The sequence below is a fragment of the Stegastes partitus genome, unplaced genomic scaffold, assembly GCF_000690725.1.
Source record: "Stegastes partitus isolate 25-593 unplaced genomic scaffold, Stegastes_partitus-1.0.2 Scaffold945, whole genome shotgun sequence".
NCBI classification, from domain to species: domain Eukaryota; kingdom Metazoa; phylum Chordata; class Actinopteri; family Pomacentridae; genus Stegastes; species Stegastes partitus.
This window is the reverse complement of record NW_007578676.1, coordinates 273,985-298,520: the sequence shown is the minus strand read 5'-3', so window position 1 is coordinate 298,520 and position 24,536 is coordinate 273,985. Positions and strand designations below refer to the sequence as shown.

At 42.7% G+C, this 24,536-nt stretch overlaps 1 protein-coding gene across 1 annotated transcript; it reads left to right on the top strand.

The window, feature by feature from the left end:
• Positions 1-6,995: 6,995 nt before the first annotated feature.
• LOC103366439 (argininosuccinate synthase-like) lies at positions 6,996-21,569 on the top strand (the record flags this gene model as incomplete). Its single annotated transcript, XM_008294168.1, has 7 exons — positions 6,996-7,086; positions 10,480-10,564; positions 12,343-12,407; positions 15,171-15,302; positions 16,978-17,134; positions 21,032-21,097; positions 21,190-21,569. Coding segments are annotated over 7 exons (645 nt in total), but the record flags the coding sequence as incomplete, so codon positions are not given.
• Between the last annotated feature and the right edge of the window lie 2,967 nt (positions 21,570-24,536).

The window sequence follows — 24,536 nt, the reverse complement described above, 5'->3', positions numbered from 1 at the left end:
TAGTTCCAACAACTCCCAGAAAACTAAATGTTTTTGTCTTCACTGATGACTGCAAAGAGCCTCCAACCTCCTGGACTACACGACCACCTGCCACTGCAGCTCATCAGCCTGGTTCAGACCCTGATAACACATCATCCACAGTGAGAGTCTTTCCAGAGACAATCAGCATAAATCATCCTTAAAGACTCAACAACAGCGCCGGTCATGTCAGAATGAATGTTCTTATTTACAGGTTAATCAAATGTGAGTCACAGATTTACTGAAACTTCATGTTCGCTGCTGCAACCTTCACTTCAAACCTGACGAAAGGAACAAAAGGAAGCAGAAAATGAATGAAGCAACTTGGACTGCTCCAATTCAGCTCCTACTGGTTCACATGTACTGCTTTATTTATACATGAGATAGAATTTACATATGAACATTTTATTTTGAAAAGCCAGCATGTTTGTCAAACCCCTACCAGTACCTTTTACCATCCTTGAGCTTTTATTTTGAAGGTTTGGTCCAGTACCAATGAGCCAATCAGCTGTGAGTCACTGGCTGCAGACAGACTCTGGATCAGACCCTCCATCAAACCGTCACAGCTCAGAAACCTGACGTGGTGTTGAAACGATTCCTCCAGCGTGTGAAGCACAGTCTGGTTCTGAACAAGCTGATGTGTTTCCATGAACATATCAGGTGTTACTCTGATTTGGTGGCAGGTCAGAGAAACCCTCTGGTTCTGCTTTTCACCTGAACGTTCTGATCAAATACAAGTCAATGAGGTGATTTATGTAAAACCACAAGTCCTGCAGCAATGAGACTCACACTGGGTGGAAGAAGGCAACAAATCCTCCATTTCTATGTTTAAATTGTTCATGTAGAGTCAGAAGTGTGAGAAGGAGACCAGGTTAATGCACTTTTTAAAAATGTCTTTGGATATCAAGACATGGATTTAAATGAATCACAGTCACATCCTTGTGATTCATTTAATCTTTGAATGAAGTTCCTGCTGTGAAGAACGCCAGAGCTACAGGGTTCCAGAGACGGCTGGTTTGGCAGCTGTGTGGTTGTCTTCCCATTCATTTCAATGTGAAGGCAGTTTTTACAAACAGCATAAAAACTGTTCAGCGGATCGCTACCAGAAGTAGCAGCCCACTATTCCCAATGGAGCTGCTTCCTTTGATAGATAATTTATATGGGTTTCCTCAAAGCTGTGGCAAGAGTTCGGTGATGAAAACATCACGTCAGCAGAATCGTTCAGAATCAACTTGAGGAACAACAATCAGTGAGCTTCATGCTTCTGACCTGGAGCTCACTGAACAACAGGATCAACATCATGACTTCATACAGACAGAAACGTCGGCATAAAGGAGGCCAGAACAACCACAAAGAGCTGCTGAGAGTTTGATTTACCTGACAGGTGAAATTATCAGTGAGAAAAGCTGCTTTGTGACGTCGTCCCCAGCAGATGGCGCTGTTGGATATTGAACTTTTATTGCAGCAGTTTCCTTGTTCAAGTCCTGTGCTGCTCAGATCTCAACATGTTCAACGCTTGACTTTCTCCTGTTTGTCAAACATACAGCTCCTACAGGTGATAGAAACAGGGCTCTAAACTTCACCTACAGTCGTTTCTAAAGTGTTGAACAATGAATGAAGGCGTTTCTTTAATCACAGCAGTGACTGAACACATTGATGTAAAAGAAAAGCTTTTGCAGAAACAGAAGCAGAACAACAAGAAAGAGCTGCTGAGACACTCACACCCAACAATGAAATATATTTACTTACATGACCGTGTTTTACAGAAATAAACCAAATTATATTCAGAAATGGAAGCAAACAAGGCTTCAGGGTCTCCAAGACGACACAACCGACAGAAATCCACATTAATTAGAAGATTAAAGACAAAGTCAATCTAGAGAATAAAACAAAGACCAAACTACAGCAAGGCTTCAGAAGATGTAGTTCAAGCAGGTGTCTGATAGTTTAATGTTCCTGTAAATCATTGAATCATTCAGTTTATGACACATCCAGCAGAGAACAGGAGGTGTCAGCATCACACTGCAGTGTTTGATGTCTTTAATGATGCTGGAGCTCAGGGGTGCTCAACTTTGGCGGCCGGGAGGGCCACATTTAAAACCACAACAGAGGCAAAGGGCCACAAACTATTGTTAGCATATATTTGTAGCATTTTATTCACTGTATTTACTACTGCTGTTTAATATGCTGTCTTGCTAATCGTTTTTAATGTATTCCAAAGCATCATAGAATATTTAACAAGCGTTCTCACTTTGAGTAACACATGTAGTGTAGTGACTGTGTTTCCAAGGAGGTCAAGTGTCGATCAAGCTTACGTTCCAGTTGCACTGCAGTGACTGGCTTTACAGTGATTACATTCATCAAGTTTGTAGAACATCCTTGAACTTGGAACAAAATATGAACAACAATCACAACTGCTTCTTCTTCCTAGTGAGAGCTTTGAGTCTGCGTTCTTCTCACAAGTACTTTCAGATCTGGCTGTTGCTCAGTTGTATCTGCCAAATGTCTGTCAGTTAGACAGGAACGCTGCTTTGACTTTAGCATTACCGTGACAGAGCAGGAGCTTTCACACACAGAAGTAGATCCAAAGCAGGTCAGGATTTTCTGAGCACAAAGGGTTAATGCAGGTTACGTGTTCTTCAGAACACGGGATATCCAGAATGTGTCAGTGCTCTCCTCCTCTTTGTGTCTTTGTTTGAGGGTGTTGTTGTGCTGCAGCTCTAGGAGCTGCTCCTCAAACAGCCCTTTCCACTCCAGATTGCTCCGGTGTACCAGAGACTGAAGTAGTCTGTACATCACAAGCAAATGGATTCTCTGTGAATGCCAGCATGGGTTTGAAGGACTTAATGTCAATGAATCGTGAGGAAAACTCCTCTTTTAATTCTGTGAGGTCGGCCCGGTACGGGGCGGGTCAAAATGAACCTGACTGTGACACTCGGGGCTGTAGAACAGGAGAGTGTGTGACATTTCCTACCTCAAGCTGCTGCTCAGACAGGCTCAGTTTAGATTCAAATGCAGCCACATCATTCATCATTGTCGGCAGAACCTTTTGTTTCCCTCGAAGCTTAATGTGGTGGGAAACACTGCAGCTGCAGGTGAGTGCAGCCCTGGCCTGCCTCACCTGCTGGCCAATCATCTAATCAGAGCAGGATATTGAAGTCAGGCTGTTGAACAGCTTTGCCGTAACTCCTCCAGCATGGCAGCATTTCTCTTCTCATCATCAGGAAATGTCCTTTAAACTCACCAACACGTCTCTGGTTGCTCGTTTGTTTCATGAAACGCAGTGAAGCGTTCAACTGAACTGTGATTATGGAGATAAAATAGTGAGAATAATGAGAGCAGAAGAAAAGCCNTGCAATTTTACCCCAAAAATAACCAACAAAGTCATTTTATCCCCCACATGCTCAAGCTGACATGTCAGATTCTGATCCAGCTCGAAGGTCATCTGATAGAAGCCACCTTGTTCTAAGTATCTCCTCTGTGTATCGGCCTCTCTCTCTCCTCCAGTTACAGCCCTGGAGGCTGAGGCCGGACCTCAACTATTCAAACACCCCGAATCCCCCCACCTGTGACACAATGGTCCCTCTCTGCTCAACACCGTCAGATTAGGAAACGTCCAAATGGTCGCTCATATGTTCTGCTGTAGATAAGAGTCGGCAGAGTTCAGGTTACTCTGTGATTAACACTATATCCTTCCTGATAACCCCAAACCATGTAGCCCATACCACAATGGCCCGGGGACCTTTTTTATTTACTCATTTCCATCTGGGAGCGTTAACCTATGTGAAGATATGCACTCTGGGTCACTTCAGCTAGCTGTTGACATGTTTATCCAGTTACATTTAGTACTATTAGCATGCAACTGATAACTGCCTTCACTTTTTGCTTGTTATAAACTGAAATAATTATCTTATCTCTTATAGATTCTGTTCAATTTTAGGTTGCAGTTAATGCAAATTGTGAACCTTTCCATACTTTTCATTCAAAGATATTAGACATTGAAAAGGCCATACTTGTAAGATTTCTGCTTCTTTTTGGCTAATAACTGCAACATAGCAAGATTTTGATCATTTTCTTTAGACAAAAACAATAAAATCAATAAACCTTGCTCAGTTAAGTTTCCCAAGTTGTCCTATAAAACAATGCGGAGTAGAGATGTGATGTAAAATGTCATATACTGTCCTAGAAGGTCAACCACTAGTTGGCATTAACACTATCTAGTATTTCCGATATTGTAGCATTCTTTAAATGTGATCAACAATATGCCAATTGTTGGATGCCTCCACATCCTCCAGTTTCCTCACTCTCTCCGCTCTTTGTCCGTCCACACATGAGCAGTCAGAGCCCACCCTGAGGCAGCCCGACACTCGTCCTGAGTCATTAAAACATCACCTCAGTCTTAATTACAGCCTCTGTCAGTGAGTTTCCCCGGGCCCGCTTTGTTCTTTGATCAGGGAGCCGACGGGCCACTGCTCACGTTGACCAGGGCTAAAGGAGCGAAACGGCAAACCTCTGCTCACCTAGAGGAAATGAAAACTTGTTTGCTGCTGGTCACACGGCCTGCTAGAGAAGATGGATGGTCGGAAGGCTGCCTGTAGGGTTAGGAAGTGGCCTTGTAGGTGTATGTATACATGTGAATGTGTGCTTTGAAGCAAAGAGGTCAGCGTTTATCGTGTGCCCTCGCTGCCCTCGGGTCTGATTAGCCTGACCTGTGGTACTTAGCGAGTGCTCACCGTGTCCACCTCAGCATCACCGCAACTCTAGCTTCATGGAGAACTGCCCGTTGCCCTCATTAAATTCAGCTGAGGTTCTAACATTAACCAAAACATCCTGGGTGTTAAGAATATAAATATCTCTCCATCCCATCACGTGCGTATTGTTTTATACTTGGCTCAATTTGCCATGTTTGCATTTTAAAGAGAGGGACACGACTTGAAACGTGGTGATTTAAGCATCATTTCCAAACCGCTGCGCCAAAGATGTTTTTACCATCCTCTTCTGTTCAACTCTCCTTTCTCCTCCTCCTCCTCCTCCTCCTCCCCTCCCGTCTCCCTTCTGCCACCTCCACGTCTTTTGGCCCCTCCGGCTTTGATTGAAAACCAATGAGGCAACTAATAAGTGGAAAGATAGAAATTTACTTGCTTTAAGTTCATGCGTCAGCCTCCTTCTTTGCTGTATGGGCCACGTTTAGCACAACAATATCGCAGAAGCAAAGACTGCCAAAGGAGCTGCTCTGTGCTACATGATGGTGCGCTTCACGCCCCATTTCCCACCAATACGCCCTGGCCCCCCCGCCTTCTCTATCTCTACCTTTTCCTCTCTTTCAGGGCCACGGCTTTGGGACAGGTCCACCTGCAGGGGGTTTGAATTGAAATGCATTGATCTCTCGCTCACTGGAAACAACCTTATTCCCTTACATTTCCCTTTTTCCCCCCTTTGTGTCCAGTAGCCAATAACTTTGAGCTTCCATTGTTGCAGCATGCATGCGTTACCAATTTATTTTTTAAAATAAATGTTTAAAAAGTGTCTTTAATCAACAATTGGGGCCTTTTCTTTAAGCCACAGCACGCTCAATGCTCATACAGGGAGCAAAATGATTATTTTAAGCTCAGAAAGTTAGCTTAATTTCAATCTAATCTGTAAAAATAAAAACTATAAAGGCAAGTAGTTTTATAGTTTTCCTGGAAGTTCACAACCTGCCACCTATAAATATTGTTTCAGCTAATGGCTCTTATGTTCTGCACTCTGTTTTTATTTGAAGGTTGAAAAGACAGCCAAAAAATTCATTCCGTCTTCTCCCCCCCCCCCCTCCAACCTCAAAGAGTAAGCATCAAAAGGCTTTTTAGGGTAGTCATTTTGTCCCTCTCCTGTTCGCTCTCATTTGGCATCTTTCAGGGCACTGAGGCAGAAAATAAAGGAGAGGGAGTCGGGCGCCTTCCCAGTCAATTTTGGTGTTTAGTTAAAAGGAAGGAAAGTGATTGCGCTGCTCGTTTTCTCCTCACTGACAGGCGGCAAGCGGATGCCGATTAGTTATTGTATGATGATTTAGAGTCTGGTAAAGCTTTCCATTTAAATGCACCCAGTAGTTATTTTGCATAGTCCCCCTGCAATTTGCCTCAGCTCAGGAGACATTGGCCATCGTCTTGGCCTAATGCTGTGTAATTGTTGGAGGGGCACATCGCTGGGCGGACACGTCAGGACTGCCACGCTCTTTTAGGTCCCCAACCATGACTTACTGAAATCGCTCCCGGCTCCCGCCAACTGGAAAAAAACGACAAATGTCTGTCACTCAGGACAACTTTAGCGAATTTAGGGTGTGGACTCGAAAGCTTTGTTGTGCGATGCCCATTTAGGAAAATTCTTCATTTGAAAATAAATCAGAAGGGAAACGTCAGTCAGAAAATCAAAGCTGGAAAACTGGAAAATAAGAATCCAGCCAGAGAAGCGCAGACACTTGATGGAGTCGGCCGATGTGAGATTTTCACAGACAGGCAGAATATTATTGAGGACTTACTGTTGCTCAAATAGGTTCTGTCTTGGTATCTTAGGTGTTTTTTTGTTTTTTTTTTGACTTGTCAAGTGTTCACCATTCTCCGGGATGTGAGTCATTTCTTTCTTTTGCCCTTTTCCTCTCTTTCTCACTGCGTCCTGCTTTTCGCCGCCTTCCCCTGCGGTGAAGGGCCACACGGAGAAAATGAAACCAAATAGAGGAGAAAAATGGAACATTGATTTTTTTTCTTTTCTTTTTTTTGTCTTCACTCAACTCCTGATGTTGTTTTCAGGTTTCTTTCTTTTTCACGCATCATTCTCTCCGTTCTTCTGCCAGCCACGTCTGGAGCTGTCCGTTATCACCTCACACAATAGTCCCCACTTTTCCTTTCTTTGATGAGGTCTCAGAAGGTCGTAGTTATTCATGGAGGGGGAATAAAGTGTTCAAAATAGCGACAGTGAGTGTGTGATTTTTGTGTGTCTTGCAGAGCCATGCCCCTGCTGACCTGTACCTGATGACCAAGAATCCAGAAGATTCTCCCAACGAACCGGACGTGCTGGAGATAGAGTTCAAAAACGGTTCGTGTGCCGTGTAGCGTCATGTGTTGCTTCCTGATTCCTTTCTGATTCAGTGTTTGTCTTTAAGCTCACAACTTCTAAAGCCTAATGATTGATATAGATGTAAAAACATGTAAGTTATCAAAAAATTTTTAAAATACTTGCCATGTAGTTTTAGAATTGACATTCATTTGACGTTACACATTAGATTTTTTTTTTTTTAATCTGTCAAATTTCATTATGTGCACATGATATACAACAGATTCAATAATCAGCAATTCATTTCCACTTGAAATGTGAATTATTTGAAATGGATTTTGTTGAAATTTGTAAATCTTTTGCATTTAAGCTTCAATCATGTCAAGATATATATACGTTTTTTTATTTTTTGCTTTGATTCATAAATCCTAGTGTAGATCAGTAGGAAATGTGAGAAAAAAGAGCAAAGGAATGACAGGTTTAGTTGACCAGGAATCGATATGAGGCCTCACTGCTGATGACATTTATACCTTTGTTGTTGTTGTTGTATTCAGCTGTTTGGTCGCCTCCAACTTGTCTCAAGATTTTAGGGCTTAAACAGAAATTTCATTCATCAAATTGCATTTTGTTGCATATACACTCATGTGATATCAGTTCTGAGCTTGTATAATTCATCAGTGAGTGTTGTTGTCCATCTTTACTCACTGCCCACTCCAGTCCTTCCTATTACTTAACAGTGAGGGTTATAGCCGCAGGGCTACAGCTCTGAGGCTGACCCGGCTGCACTTTATCACCGCTTCTGACCACCCAGATTTATCCTAAACCCCATCACAGCATTACTTGGTCCAAAGCTGCCATGTTTGGCCCGGGGGCAAACGCACAGGCCGGAAGCATTAACTCCAGCTAATACACCGAGCCCCGAGGGGCCAGAGGAACGCTCATTAGATATATTGCCACGATGGCCAGACTGAATAGTAGAAAGTGTCACATGTTTGTGCAAAGAGAAAATGGCAAGAAACATCCAGGCCTGAGGCAAATGGCACAGATGTCCCTTCAGAACCGGTCACTGGTGGAGGCTCAAGTACAAGAACATCAATCAGATCAGAGACACTGGATTCTCTGAGCTTTATGGGCTGTAAATGTAATTTAAGGGGAGTTCAGAAGACTTGGTGGGAATACTTGCAGTCACTAAAGATGCCAAAAGTGCTTTTTTTTTTAAAAAGTGCAAATTAAAATGGCATTTACTCGTCAGTAAAGATGTGCAACAAAACAGATCTCACTTTACCAGTTTCCCAAAGAAATGTTTAACTGTGAAACAAGTTGGTTGGTGTCAGGGGATGAGATGTGCTTTTGTAAAAACAGTGATGCACTAGTAAAGCCCAGTCTGGTTTCGCGGGTTCTTTGCGGCCCTGCGCTCCATTTTCACACATATTCTCAGTGCCTTTATTGAGCGCCCTATGACAAAAGCTGTTTTAGTTGTCCACACAAAGGCCCAAGCCTACTCCTCCCTCTGAGCACAAGATCAGCACAAGAATGTTTCATTTCATTCCCCCTCCCACCTTTTCATCCCTGCCTTTCTCACCAAAGTTTTCTCACTGATTAAAAAAGAATATTTAACGACAGGAACCTTTTCCCCCGTCAAACGCTCCATTCCCCATTCCTCTCCCTTTTTCTTTTTTTTTTTTTTTTAAGGAAAAAAAAAAAAAATCATCCCTCCCTCCTTTCATGCCAAAGAAGTGAGGAGGAAAAAGAGACAGAGAGGAAAAATGTAAAGCAGTAATTTTTCCTACAACTGTGTCTGCGCTCCCATTGTCTGCACTGTTAGGGTGCAAAAAACTGAAGAAAAGGATCATGAGTAGAAAAAGAGCCCTTTAGTGAATGATGGAACCCGCAACACGGAGAGAGCGAGGAGAAAGAGAGCGCAGGGACGAAAGGCCAGCCCCTACACTCCCACGTTCAGACACTCAGTTAATTTATTTGAACTTTTAATCTAATTATTAGATATCTGGGAGGGGGCGCGGTTTTAAGAATGCACCATCCATACTGCCCTCTCCTGCTCTGGGAGGTACTTTTTTTTTTTTCCATGGGAGCCGCCGTGATTCCCGCGATATGAGAATGGAGCGTCAACAAAGCCCTTGTCTAAAAAAATTTGTCAAGTCCCTCACATGTCATTCCTATTAAGGCTTTGTAAATGCTGGCTGAAAGGCGACCAGAAGTGCTGCTCTTCTCTTCAAAGCTGCTTGACTGACAACTGCAAGCATGCTTAAGTGTGTGTAGAGCTCGACACTGGAGGGGACGGAGAGTGCAGCAGATTTCTTCTCATTTCCTTCTTGTGTAGTCTTTTAGAAAGGTTATATTCCCTTCTCGCTCGCGCTCCTTTTCACCCGTGTCTCTGTTTGTTTCCTCGCCTCCACCTTTGGCCCGTGTTCCTCATTGAAGGCCATGAATAAGCAGGTCTGTGACAGTGATTGATGTGCACTTGGTTTAAGTGGCTCGGCGGAGGAAGCGTGCGGAGCGAGCGTGGGTGTCTTTTTAAAGAGAAATTCTCCGTATGTTAAAGATAGACGGTAGGAAGCCGGGCGGTGATGGATCTGCAGGTGGTTTTGTCTCCTGCACATGCGCATGAACACACAAGCACTGAGTGGCGCAACAAAAAAAAAAAAAGAAATCTAAGCGTTAAAGAGAGTTTGGGTAACAAAGCTGCGTGTGTAATTGAATTAGGTAAAGGCCTGCCCACGATTTCACAGCTTTCAAATCAGCAGAGCCTTTGAATTTATTAGCCCTTCTCACCATCTCCTTTTGTGGAGGTTTTCACTTTTAGTTGACGACTATTGATTTGACTGACTAAGATAATGAGCGCTTGTCAGCAGATTTGATCAACTCTTTGCTGTTTTTGTCGCCAGTTCAATCAGTTGAAATGAATCTTTTTGTTAGTTTTTGTAGTTGTTTGTTGTTATTGATTAACTAGGCCGCACAAAAATTACATTCTTATAGTGTTTGTTTTGTGTGCTATGTGTTGATTATTTCTCTGATCTTGGTAAAAATCACCCGTCACTTTTCGCTGTAATAGGTTTTAGGACAAGTAGAGAAGATGAAGAGTGATTGAATTCACTTCATTTGCTTTCGGCTTTCCTCATGAAATGAAATGAATGAAATGAAAAATACTTTATTCATCCCAGAAGGGAAATTCAAATGTTGTTGTAAAAATTATTTTAGTTAATTTCAAAAATGGTTAGCATGCCTCTCTTGTGAAAAGAGAATGTTGCTGTTTAGTTTTTTGAATCTCAAACATAAAAATGCAAAGTAGATTGTGACGTTGCTTTATTTTATTGCAATTAGATTTTACCAAATACATTATAAGTCATATGAATTACCACTTATTGTGTTATAATGTTGGTGGACATGGATTTATTAATCAGCACTTTATTCCTTTAGGAGTGCCTGTGAAGGTGATCAATGTGAAGGAAGGCAAATCCAAAGACTCTGCACTGGATATCTTCTCATACCTCAATGAGATTGGGTAAGCATTTTTCTCTTTATTTCAAAAAAAGGCACCTTACACATGTGTCTTGTTAGATGTGATAAATCCAGTGAAAGTAAGTCTTTCTATCAGAATCAGTGTGTAAGTGTCCCCAGAGGTAGAGCAGTGGTTAAGTTCACCACCTCTGGAATGATGAGTGTTTGTCGCTGTTGGCCAGGGATCGCATACCGCCAGTTTTTTACTCCTGTGTCGTCCTCCACTCTTGCTTCCCTCTCTGCTTTCCAACTGTCAAAATAAATGAAAAGTCCTAAAGGTGAACCTGCCGATACCACAGAAGAATCTATTTTCCTCGACCGCTTTTTAGTTTTGAGCATGATGTTGAGCATTTTGTTTCAGTCAGTGCTGCTTCTTTACAACATGCGTAATTTGTCGTGAAATGACACAAACTATGCATTGAGTAAATTGTTAGGGAAATCTGAAACCGTTTTTCTGCTTTTCTTTTCCAATAAAGGGAAAATAAATAATGAAAGAGCTTGTTTGTTGGAGATTCTACAGAAAACTTTATTAATGAAAAGTATTCGTCACTATTTGGGTATTTTAATATTGTTTTGTGTGTAATAAATTCACTCCCAGCCAGTCTTATTGTGCAGCAAAACTATGCTAATCACAGTGATGCATGAAAACAACCGCACAGCAGATGGAAAGAGGCTTCTCTAGGAAATTTAATTTGTCGTCTGAATGGTGCATCGCAGCACACACTTGAAAATCTGTAACCAGAGCTACATCATGTGTGTTTCTGTTTATCTTGTACAATATTTGAAATAAACTACAAAACACTGATGCATACATCTAGATAAAGGTATGGTTGATCTGCCTTAATCCAAGTTTTTTCAGCTTCATTTCGACTGTATCTCACTTCATAAGCGGTCACATCACACAATGAAATATGTCACGGCGGCTTTCGCACTCTAATGCATTTGAAGAATAAAGTGTTTTGCTATAAAGGAGGCGTTGACACACACACAGGATTGACACCAGGTCAGAATTAAGCATCAGTTTGATGCGTGTAGCATTAAATGGGGTACCTTTACAGCAGCCTGCTGTCATGTACGTGTCATTTATTAAGGTAAACACGGTGAAATATCCTGTGTAATGGCACTGCGCTCTATTCTCAGGAAAGGCTGCAGATTTATGAACATATGTCAACATCAACGACTGCCTTGAGCAGGCTGCAGGGCTTTTATGAACTAAAGGAGAAGCTTTTTATGCAGAATGAAGTAACCGCGAGCAGCAGGTTCTGTAAGAATCATTTATAGTGATTTGTACATCAGTGCAATCTGACACTGCTGGCATTTTGATATGAGCACAATAGAGGTACATGTTTATGCTGATTTAGTCACATCTATTTAATGTATGTATATCTAAAATAGTTTCTTTACATTTTAAGCATTATCCTATTGTCACCTGAGTAACAGCAGAGTAACATTGTCCAAGAAACAGATGAGGTTCCTGGACATCTATTCAAAGTCTAACAAACATTTTCCACCAACAAGTCGCTTTGTGCTGCCTCATTTAAATGAACTCTCACCTGTCCGTCCCTCCCCTCCCACCTGTGTGCTGAGCGTTCCTCGCTGGGCACCAAAATACCACACAGATACGCAGAGTGTATTAGAAAGTCAGGAAATGATCAGACTGCTGGTTGTTGAGCTGCCACAACAATAGAGCTCTTAATGTTGACGCCTCCTGTTGTTGGTTAAACTAATAAAGTGTTAAATTAATGTATAAGCGTGTCCAGTGAACCTGTCTCTGTCTCTTAGAGGAAAGCACGGAGTGGGTCGGATTGACATCGTAGAGAACCGTTTCATCGGCATGAAGTCCCGAGGTAAAGTTGAAAATTGTTGTTTGTTTCGTCTGTCTTGGTTGTGACATTTTCCCCATTTGTGCCGAATTAGCGTGACAGGTTTCCTCACTTACTCAAACAAACATATACACTGTAAATGCAGTGAGATGGATATGTTTGCACTTGCACTGAAATCCCTCTCAATATTTTAATTTTGCATCCGTTCAAAAGCCTTTCAGTAGCCGGGGCTTTCATGCAATTTGCAGTTATTTTACATGAGTGCTTTTTTGTCACACTTGCTATTCTGCTTCCATAAAAGTGGGCTGGATGGCAAATGCGCTCTCCTCAAGAGAAAATGTTTTCCTCTGGTTCACCTGGAATCATAGACACTGAAGTTACTTCCTTTCACTTATGCATGCACACACATACAGAAAACACACACACTGTGAATAAGAAAAAGGTGCACATGCTCCAGTGGATACACACAAATACACAGTCGATCACATATCTGCACACAGGGATGTTTTTTGTCTCTTTATCTTTGGCATCAACAGGCAACTTGAAAAGCTCCTTTGTTAGCGCTCTACATGTGTTGTCGCAGTAAATATACAAAGCCGGTGTGCCGTCCTGGCCTTGTATGACGCACTCACATACACACAAACGCGCCGCTCTTCCCCCACGACACTATGTGCTATGATTGGCAAATTGACTGGCCAGCAGACTGTGGATGTGGCGCAACTTGGCAGGTAGAAATTGGAAAATGGGAAGCCCACTTTTCTCTCCCCTCGGCTGAACAAAAGATCAAAGCTGTTTCCTCCACTGAAGCAATAGGAAGAGGTGGAGCACAAGGTGCCCGAGTGGTTGAATAACTACCATTGAGTGGACATGTTGGTCTCCTCTGGAATGGCAGTCGCGCCAGCACAATAGATGATGGGAGGGATCGAATGGGGGAACATGTCATACTTATTTGTGTTGGGTCATATTTATTTGCGTGGGGTCACGGAGGCGGAGGGGGATTGAAATGGTTTGTCAAGAATGTTGTCACTGTGCTACAAAGCATTCAACAGCTCGTGTTCCCGACAAACATTTCCCACCTGTCACAGCGCTGTCGGGCCTCTGACCTGTGTGCCGGTGATGGCCTCACTGGAGCTGCAGCCTCATCTCTTGATGAACAGGCTGCCTCGTGTCAAACCGCCGCCAAACTCCAAAACAGTGTCACTGGAAATAGTCATCAAACGCATTTGTAATGTATTTACTTGTTTATTTTTGTCAGCTGAAATAATTTACAGAAATGTCGAACTGCAAATTGTCTTAAAATCCACTCGTGTTTTTTTTTTTTTTTTTAAAGTCCATATCAAGGTTTTTATCTGTATTTATTTACATGAGTTGCTTGTTTATTCTGCACCGTTTGCCCATAGGGTTAGAAGGAATCAGCTCAAGAAGAATTAATTCCTGTCCCAAACCCCTGAAGGCCTGCAGCAGGGTTAGCATACCTGCAGTAACTGTGTAAAAGATTAAAACCTCATAAAACCACCGAGGGTTTTGTCTCTTTAAGCTCGGCTAAACTGCCCCTGTTGGAGCTCAACCAGATAGCGTTTCATTGTTTGCGCCACACTGTTAAGCTAGCTCTCTTTTGTAGCACTTAAGCCCAGTTGAGTTGGAGGGCAGTTTTAAGTTATTTATCTGATAGAGCCAACGGAAGTGTCCCTACGTGCCCTCTGTGGCCCGGGATCACCAAAAAGCCACGAGCCATTCGAGCTCAGGTGGAAACCTTTTGAGGCTTTAGACAATTAGCAGCATCACTAAGCTTTGTTTTTGCCCGCCAGCACAAAGTGAATGCTTCTCCTTTTTCAGATCAGGAGGTATTTGAGGTCGCACGGATTTGACTTCTCCTGCTCGCCAGATTGGAAAAGATGAAATAGCATTCATCTGTTAAATCTCAGGAAAGAGTTTTGGAGTCTGAAGCAGACCATACAAACTGTGAGATTTGGCAGTCTGGTGTTGGCTCCAGTGAAATGTCTCTTTGGCAGCTTGGCAGTCTGGCTCGAATCAGAAAAAGGTGCAACTACCATTCAAATTGACAGATGATGTGAGGAACCATGTATTGAATAGGGGAAACAGCACTCACCATTTCTTCAAATTTCAGCTCTCACAAAAACGGTTGTCATTGATAAAGCTCCCTTTTTTTCTATTGTCAGATCTGTCTCGTAGCATTTCCCCCTGCCCTCCTTTTGTTTTAGCTGACATTTAAGTGACAGCTTCATTTCTGCTGTCATCTACCTCATCTTTTCTTCCTTCACCCCTCCCTCCCTGTCCAGAGGGGGTAAATTGCAGGGTAGGCAGAGCCCTGGTCCAGACTCCAGGCTGGCAGGGGCCTCCTACCCTGTCATTTACCCAGGACAGACTCATCCATGTTTTGTGAGCACCGTGAAGGCCTGTCTGTCAGACGGATGATGGCTAATAGAGCTCTTTGCTTGTAGTTAGTTCAAATGAAGCGGGCTTGTAGTTTATACTCCTATGGATTTTGTTCGAAGATGATGATGCTACAGGTTGTAGTAAAAAAAAATATGTATTGGAGAAAATAACGTGTGCGAGCCCCTTTTTTTTTTTTTTTTTGCTATATGTTTTACACGCATTGAAATCTTCAATGTGAAGATCTCAAAAAGGACTGTATAAACTCATGAAACTGACAATATAGATTGCATTCAGGCGGGTAAATGTGTTCGCACCTTCTGTTATCTCCTGTTTAAAATCCTGCTGTTGTGTTAATTCACTTTGTTGATTTCTTTTTGCTGTGTTTGTCAGGGATATATGAAACCCCAGGAGGCACGGTTCTGCTGAAGGCCCATTTAGACATCGAGACCTTCACCATGGACAAAGAGGTGCGGAGGATCAAGCAGGGACTTGGTATCAAGTTCTCCGAACTTGTCTACAATGGTGAGTGCTTGTTACACTTTTTTTTGCTTTAGAGAGATTTAAACGTGTCACATGCGTCCGTACGTTCAGCACGTCTGCATGTGTGCGCGAGCTTTTCTTGGCTCAGGTATCTTAATCCTCCCTTCTGCTCCGTCTCCAGTCCCCTGCACCTTCATCCACATAATAGGATCAGTGCCATTACAGACTGACTACTAGGCCGCTTCAGTTATACCCTCCAGAGACGGGAAGCAAACGCACACACACACATAAAGGTGCTACCTTCAGAAGCAGGGCAGAGATTAAACCCATTGTGGGTTTAAATCATTAATAACTCTGCAGATAGCAGACGGCTGGTAGTGGGGCTTATGTTAACAACCCACCTGTCCTGCATCTGTTTGCTGCACTATTTACCCAAACAATTTTAATATTGGAGAAGTTGCTGCAATTTAGAGCAGCGCAGCACCTGATAGAGCAGGGTTTTGATGAGTAGAAAGTGAACAAGTGACAGGTGGTCCAATGATTTCAAATTCATCAAGAATCAGTTAGAGATCCGAGCACCGACATCTAACAGATTTATGCTTGCTTTTGTGGTTTTACATCATAATAATTGTACATTTTGAAATGATTACGTAAAACAAGCAGTAATTTCAGGACGGCACTCTCAGATCACACGTGTCATTGTTTTTAAAAGGAATGACTAATTTGCATTCATTGATACGGGCAAATCCTGTGATCTTCTCTAATAACCACCATACAGAGAGACTTAAGTGACACGTAGAAGCAACTGACACAAAGATCGAAATAGAATCTAGCTGTGGCCTGTGTGCAATTGTCCCGGCCGTCACCTTGTGTGCCAATTTAGAAGGAGTGAAAGCAAGGGACGGATTGTGTCTTTGAACATGGCCAGACGATGAGGTGGAGGTCAGCCGCTGATGAGAGGAGAACCCCTGCTGAGTGGGGCGTGCCTGACCTCTGAACATATAGACGCATCCCTCGCCCATCTGTCTCGGAGGCTGATGGTCCAGGTCGGCAAAAAGAAAGCGGTGCATGAACTTCACCTGGGATAGGAATTAGACCAAAGCACTGAAAGAGCCATATCTCAGAAAATAGGAACCTATGGGGGAACCTCTTTCTTTGATCAACCCTTTAAACCTTTTTTTTGCCATTGTCCAATTAATACCATTGACAATAATATACAGAGATATAAAGCAAAATACAAACTAACAGCATCTAAAAGTTCAACAAGCAAAAGAACAAGCAGTCCTGAGCCTTGATGCCAGCATCATGGAGACAGTCAGGGAGAACATGAAGAGAAAGAAGCACCTGAGACAGCCAAAATCTGCAGATAAACCATGATGAGTTATTCAAGATGTTTGGAACAACTGACCTCGGTATCATGAGTAACTTTGTGCAGTTGTAAAGATTTAGTGGGGTCACACCTGAAGTAGATTTGATTTAGGGTTTTAACTTTGTATTAAATTAATTGATATATAAAAGCTCTTTGTGAGTTTATTTTTGAAAGCATGCTCACTTTATTTTAATGCCTTAAACATTTAAACAAATCTGTATATAATTACTATGTGGTCAGTAAGAATGTCAACAAGATCATTAGGTTTTGTCTTATCTCTGAGTTAAATAAACTGTAATGAAAATCTTGCTTTTAAACAAACCGTCACAGCCACTCTGTCTGTTGCAGGTTTCTGGTATAGTCCAGAGTGTGATTTTGTGCGACACTGCGTAGCCAAGTCTCAGGAGAACGTGGAGGGAAAAGTCCAGCTGTCTGTCTTCAAGGGTCAGGTCTACATCCTGGGACGAGAGTCACCCAAGTCCCTGTACAACGAAGAGCTGGTCAGGTAAGCGGAGGAAAGACGAAAATGAGTGTGGCTGCAAAACAGAAGCAGCCGTGTGTCAGTGGATCAAAGCCGGCGCTTGTTCTATCTTGACAGCTGTGTGCGGCTGCTCTGGGCACAGTGCTGCTATTCCACATGTCCACCAGTCGGCCTGTGGTCAGGTCAGCTTGCCCAAGTTCTCTGATGACCTCCACATCGGCATACTAAACCGACCCTGCCTCACAAAGACATCAGAGGAGTGTCAGACTCTAGTTCCTGCAGGGCAGCCCCCGGCCCTAACCCCACCACCACACCCCCGTGGCCTCTTAGCTGTGGTAACAGTGGGTTTGTTCAGGAGGCTGACCCCTGATGCCCTCTGGGCAAGCTCAGCACTGACCAAAGTAAAAACCCCTCCATATGGCTCTCCATCTCCACTTAAGTCACACACACTCCAGTTGTACCCTAGAGTCAGAGAGCTAATGGTGTTTTCAGCCAGAGGAGAGAGGTGATTTCACTGGGCTTTTAAGAGGAAAGTAGCAGAGTGTCATGCTAGTTAGGCAGGTCAGAAAGAGGGAGACAAAAAATATGCCTCACACAGTCAGTCATTCAGTTCCGTAGACTGGTTTGGCAAGCGATAAAGCCAGATGAAAATCAATACAGAGAGTGTATTTTCTGTCCTCTGAGCCCATGAGAAGGAAAGCAATAAATACAGATTATACTGTACTGAGACGGGGCATTCATTCAGCTCTTTTAATCCATATCGCTTTGTTCCGGTTTTTGTGGGTAATATTCTGTTTTCAGTTCAACATTTTAGCTCTGTCCACCTCCAGATGAATTCCAACTCAGCACTCTTTCAGCCAGCAAATTACTAAAAAAAAACAAAAAACATTCACATGCTCTGATTTCAACACTTCATCTTGTAGAAACACATTTCTTAGCCGAGACGACACATCTGCGTGACAGTGTTGTGTTGCAGCATCACAAAGTCCTCGGGGCCTCTGACAGATGGGCTCAGCGGTTCCTCATAAAGGGGCTCGTAAGAACCATCTGAGAAAAAAAACTGTCACGAATCAGTCTCGAGTGCAGCGCACACAGTAGAGGTGGGTAAAACTATTGATTTATCAGTGCATTGCAATCTATTTTTTCACAATTCAGTATTGATTCAGAAAAGCCTCTGAATGCGTTGTACGGATAGAAGCCGCACTGTAAACAACTGTATACAACATGGAAGCAAGTAGCAGCAGCATTAAGACTTTAAGATCTGACGTTTGGGCTCACTTTGGATTCAATTGTCAACCTGGAACATAGTAACAGACAGGAGTCAAGTGTAAACTGGCAGTATTAAACTACTGCAATAATACTACGAACCTGAGCAACCACCTTAGCCGACACCATGCTGATGTTATGCAGCAACCTGTGGCTAAACCAAAACAGATGCAACTCGACATATCCTTTCTGTGCAAACTGCTGCCAAGCTCTGGAGTTTGTGGCTGTCTTCATATGCAAGGACCTACGACCGTACAGTGTCGTGGAAAACGCAGGTTGTAAGAAGATGCTACGCACACTTGAACCACAAACGCCACACCAACAAGCAAACATATGACTGAAATCGCTGTCCCGAAGGCGTACACAGAGGTAAAGACAGCGGTTTTGGAGTCGTTGAAGTTATAAGTTGAATATTATGAGTTATACCGTGGCTGGTTATTCTGAAATCATAAACAGGTACTCTCATGAATTATTGGTGCATTTCGACTTAATTGATATCGAAGTGTTGAAATCAATATGGAGTTGAATCGATATCGAATTGAATTGTTACCCAAAGAATCGAAATCGAATTGAATTGTGAGGTTCTTTACAATCCCCAGCCCTAGCACACAGTGACCCACAACTTTCCCCAACACATCCATGGACTGAGAGGACTGAGTTGTTTGTTTCTGGTGAGCGTTCTGTTTAACAGAGAGAAGCATTTGAGAAGCACACATGTTTGGTATTTGGGAAAAAAAAACTAAAAATGTAAATTGACTACCAAATTCTTCTTGTGTCAGTTCAGTAGGTACACAGCACGTAGTGATTTTGTCTTTTTGTTGACTTGTTATTCAAATGCAGTGAAAACCTGAACCTGATCAGTTTCTGAGCCCAGTGCCAACTTTATAATTTAGGAAAAATTAAGACCGCATCATACATTTTTTTTGTTTGTTTTTCTAATAGAAAATACAGATACTTTTCGCAAGCAATGAAGATATGTCTGGTTTTAAATTGACTTTTTTTTTTGGCTATTTCATGCCTTTATTTGACTGCAGCAGCACAGAGAGAAAGGAAATGTGGCGAAAGAGACTAGATGAACAGCTGATAGTTAAACCTTTTTTTTTTTTTTTTTTTTAAGAAAAATCAGTAAAAGCACTAATAAAATCAATGAAAACCTCATTGAATCATTTGTCCGTCCTTGTGCTCCCTGACAGCTTTCGACTGCCTGCTGTCATACAAAATGCATAAAATTCCCCCCAAAACAAAAATGTCGCTAAAATGCACATCAGCAGCAATATATCGGACATATATGCAGACATCAGCCTCGTTGATGTATCACTCCGGCTGTACCGTATCTAGAAGAATTCGGCTAATGCAGGTAGTAAGCTCTAATGGTATAAAAAGGATAATCCACTTTGTATAATTTTTTATTTTTGTTGAAAGGCTCATCATGGATTATCTTAACGTTGACATGTACGTGTACCTGACACTGATACACCTGGAGGCAGCAGTCTCGCACACACATATTTTTTCTTTTTGCCACCGCATGAAAACCCGGCACAATCGCACACACACACACACACACACACACACACACACAAACCAGATTAGGCATGAAACCCCCGCTGACATCCTGTTGGCTCTCGGCGGGCAACAGTAAACGGCGTCATTAACACAGTGGTAATACAGCCCGTCACCGCACCCATCTGAGACAGAAATGTCACCCTCCTCGCTCTCGGCTGGCTCCGCTCTCAATTAGACTGCAGGGTTTCTTAAAGGAATACACAATCACATGCTCACACACACACACACACACACACACACAGAAAAAGTGCCATATTCTTTGTGGCCACTCATTCATAATGGTGTTCAGGTGCCGGGCAGGGAGCCTTGTATTGAGAGTTGATGATTTAGTTGTCGGCCTTTCTTTTTATAGTGTTTATCCTATCATTTGTTGGCAATTTCCTCTTTTGCTAAGTGCTTTTGAAGAATGACTGCAAGCTGTACATTGGGAGTTGGGGGTGTCATAGGGAGGAGAGGACTCAGTAAGGGAGTGTATTAAACACTGCAGGTAGAAACTGCTGTAATTACACAGCACACGGGCACTCTTTGTGAGACTCTCGCGCACACTGAGACGAGATGTCTATGCAACAAGCAGCCTCGACGCGCACCGGCACAAGTTTTATATTTACTACTTTTTCCTTTTTCTTTTTTTTTTTTTCAGAAGTGGATAAACTAAAAGACAAACATCAGATTACAAAATCCTCCCGACACTTAGCTCACAGCTGATATGATGGGATTGTTTTTAAATGGGTTATGCGCATCTTTTGTGCGCTTGTGTACACGAGCGTGTTTTCATTCTCCCGTATTGATTCTCCGTCATTCAGGACAAGCAGTGCTAAAGAAGAGCATTCAGAGGAGGATCGATGAGAGCATTATTTCAAAAGAGCGGATTATCAATGATCCAGTTATCCCAGTAGTGGAAAACGCTCGGCGTCTCTCGTGTTTACTGCAATGATGCCAAACATTTCAATTGGTTGGTTACCAGAATATGCTGTAACTTTTCTCTTTGGTTTTGCTCTTGAGCTATGTTTTCCTTCAACCCCTAAATTTGAAGATTGGTCTCTGCCGGCTTATCGGCCTCTTATTTTTTTTTTTGACTTCTTTTCTCTCCAGCATGGACGTGCAGGGCGACTACGACCCATGTGATGCCTCTGGATTCATCAGAATTAACGCCGTCAGGTTAGCAACCCTTGAATCCTAATACTAATCGCTAGCAGCTTCACAAAATTCAATTTAAAGCAACTACTCCTCTGTTGTTTTTTCCTCTGCAGGTTAAGGGAGCACCACCGTTTGCAGGGTTTCGCCGGCACCAAGAACTAATTGTTCCAGCCATGTGAACCATCTTCCATTCTTCCCTCCTCGCTCCACCGTGTCCTGAAGAGTAATTGGTTTAAACTTCGTGCCTCCATTGTGTACCTTTTGCCTTATTGTCTAGTGTTGGTTGTATTAGCATCAGGGTATCTGAAACACTAGCACCAGACTCTTAGTGTTGAACCGTTTCGTAGGTGGTGAAGAGAGGAGGAAGAAAATATGACATCATGTCTGAATAAAGTCTACAGATAATTCTAAATTATACTGTGGATGAATACTTGATATCAATGTGCTGGTGGATGCTATGAATTGTTTTGGAAATAAAAAGGAGTGGATTGTTTTTGGTGTTTTTTTTGTTTTTTTCTTGCTTTTTGGATATTCATCAGCTTCCATGCAAACATTACTGTGATGTGCATCAGATGTAATGTGTTTAATAGTTCCTGTCTTTGGCAGACAGCCTATTTATTAATGCCTGCCTGTTTAACTCTTGGGACCGCTGCCCCGAGGACACTATCATATTTACAATATGTAGATGAAGCAGGAGCATTGCAGAGACTTGGCACAGGCCGAAGTGAAACCCAGTGGCTCACTGATGGCCACCGGAGCGGAAGTGATGAGGCCATTTCTGAGCTCGAATGGCACAAGTCAGATGGAAGGAAAACCAATTGGGCACATATGTATATTTCACTGCTCAGCATGGGGTCTCCATGCTCAGAGAACAGAGGAGGGAGGCAGAAGCATTTTAAAGACAAAGTATTGTTTCATGCTTTTCTAGCTTTTTAGGAGAAATTAGTGCACTGACTGTTTTAAAAAGTCACAAAAAAAAGGGGTGGACACAGTGTAGTTAGGGCTTAAATGCTAAGTAACATACAAGAAATCTGTTAGATTATCTTTCATGTGGAAGATATGGCAATTATAGCTAGGCTGCTGCAAAGATAAGTGATTGGGTATGCTGATCAGGATGTATGTCGCTATTGCAGCACCTTTTCTTAATCCACCATCAATGTGAGCAAATGCACATAAAACAATTGCAGAATGATTTCATATGTAATGGCAGACTGAACCCTGACATCTCATTCTGAAGTGGTGTCAAACTGAAGAGAAGATAGGGAGACAGACACCAGAAAGCACGGGACAAACACTAGCTGGATAACTCAACAACTAGACTGAATTGAGCACAACTTTAATATATTCAACAAAAAAATCCTAAATGGGACTTTCACACATTGAAAAAGTTATATGATGCTGAAAAAGGATGCATAAAGTCCTTCAGTCAGAGTTTGTTAGAAAAGCTCAAAAATAATGATCAGAACCAAAGCAGCATTAGCTTTTTGGTTCTGAAAACTGAAAATGATGGGCTCATTGTACCTTAACTTTCCAGCAATGTATTTCCCAAACTCGTTAGCAACTTACTGTGAAAGCACCACTTGACTCCGCACCACCATCTGTTCTACTGTGATGCATGCTCTGCTACATGTGCTGCAGCGCTGATGGACAAACTGCTATGACACCATTTTAAAATGATCCCAAGCCTCGTTTTCTGTATTATGTTCTATATCGGGCTACATTCACGCCATCTGTGACATAGCTGTCCATCATGAGCCTGACAGCATTGTAGGCTTGCAGGCATGCTCTTAATTTTCACAAAGAGGTGTGCTAATGGTACGGCACTCAACCAATCAGGAACCAAGCAAACAAGCACGACTAATGCTGTGCTTCATCTGGCTTCTAATCTTTTTTTTTGCTAAATTAGACTCCCAGTCCGACTTTCAGAATGATTTTCTAAAGTAACTTGCAGAAGAAAAAAAAAAGGAAATACGATTTCCGAAAATTTGAAACCATTCAACTCACAGTCGTCAATGTTGTGTGGGAAAAATACAGAACGTGAAGCAATTTTTCACTCACTTTTCCATTAACACCGCTCTATCATTAATGTCACATACTCAGAGATGAATGTTGGGATAATTTGAAGAAGTGGTTTCCTTCAACACGAAAAGTTTTGAAGACAGAGTTTCCATCCTCCTCAAGCCAGTAAACAAATGGAGGCTTTTCTTTCGCCTCCCTTTTAGAAATAACGAGGCCGTGCTGGAGATTTGTACATTTTCCTGTCTTACGCTCACACTATATGTCATTCTTAACAGCTGTTTTATCTGCCTGGCCGCGATCCCTGCCGCTGAAAGGTGTCAGTCCTGCATCCGAGCGCTGCGTACGCCGTGGGCCTCACGATAGAGTCCGCAGGCAAAGGAGACCCCCTGTCAGGTCTAATGGGCAATGAGAAATCCTCGGACCCTTTCAGTCCTGCGAGAGCCCCTCAGCCCCCGCTCAATTACACGGCAGGCGTCTCAGTCTTTGCCTGGTCAATTACCAGCCAGCCCCTGCATTTACTGTCGTGCACACACAGGTTGCAAGATAATCAGTGTCCAAAATTGCCCGGTTAGAATGAAGGGATGGATGGAGAGGTATTCAGATTAGTCAGTCAAGCTGAAGGGGAGACAGGAGGGATGGGGACAGCTATCAATCTCAATCTGGCTTCAGCGCTCGGAGGGGGAGGGCGGCGGTGACCTTTCGACTTAGTTTCTGGAAAGATATGATCCAGTGGAATTTTTAACTGATGTAATAGCTGTCATGTGTTTGTTTTAGGGGTAGTTTGATTTGCATGCGAGCTCCACTCTTAGCTTAGCTTTACTTAAGTGCACAAAGACTTCCTGGTTGTGTCCATTTAGCCGACTTACTCATCTACCTCGTCTCGTGTTCCATCCATCTTCCCCTCCCTCCCGCCTACCTGCCTACCTGCCCAGCCAGCCAGGTATGAAAACTGGCTGACACCTGACCAAGGGAATTAATCATCCTTGACCCTGCACCAATTATCCCTCATTACCCACTCTGCTTCGACCTCTCAGGGGAGAGCTGTGTAACAATAGCGCAACATGAAAGTCGGCGGTGACACAGGACCGAGCCCTAATGGACGCTCCTGTGCGACTCCTCAGGAGTCCAGGTCGACTAACCTTCAAGTCCTTGTCACTCTCCAACAGCGCGGCGTACAAAGGAGGCCATTGTTAGGGATCAGGGTGCGTGACCTCTTGAGATGAAGTGCAACAGAGCTGCTGGTGATGAGGCAGCCATGACAGAAATGAATCATATGGAAGATCTGGAATAAAAAAAGTATAAATATGGTTTTGGTACCACTTTATAGTCGCATTATTTGTAAATGGTCTCTAAGTTATTAACAATTTAAAGGTTGATTATGATCTGTTGCTAAGACAAACATTTGAGTGGCACAGTGTGTCTTGTGTGTCATTTAGTAATA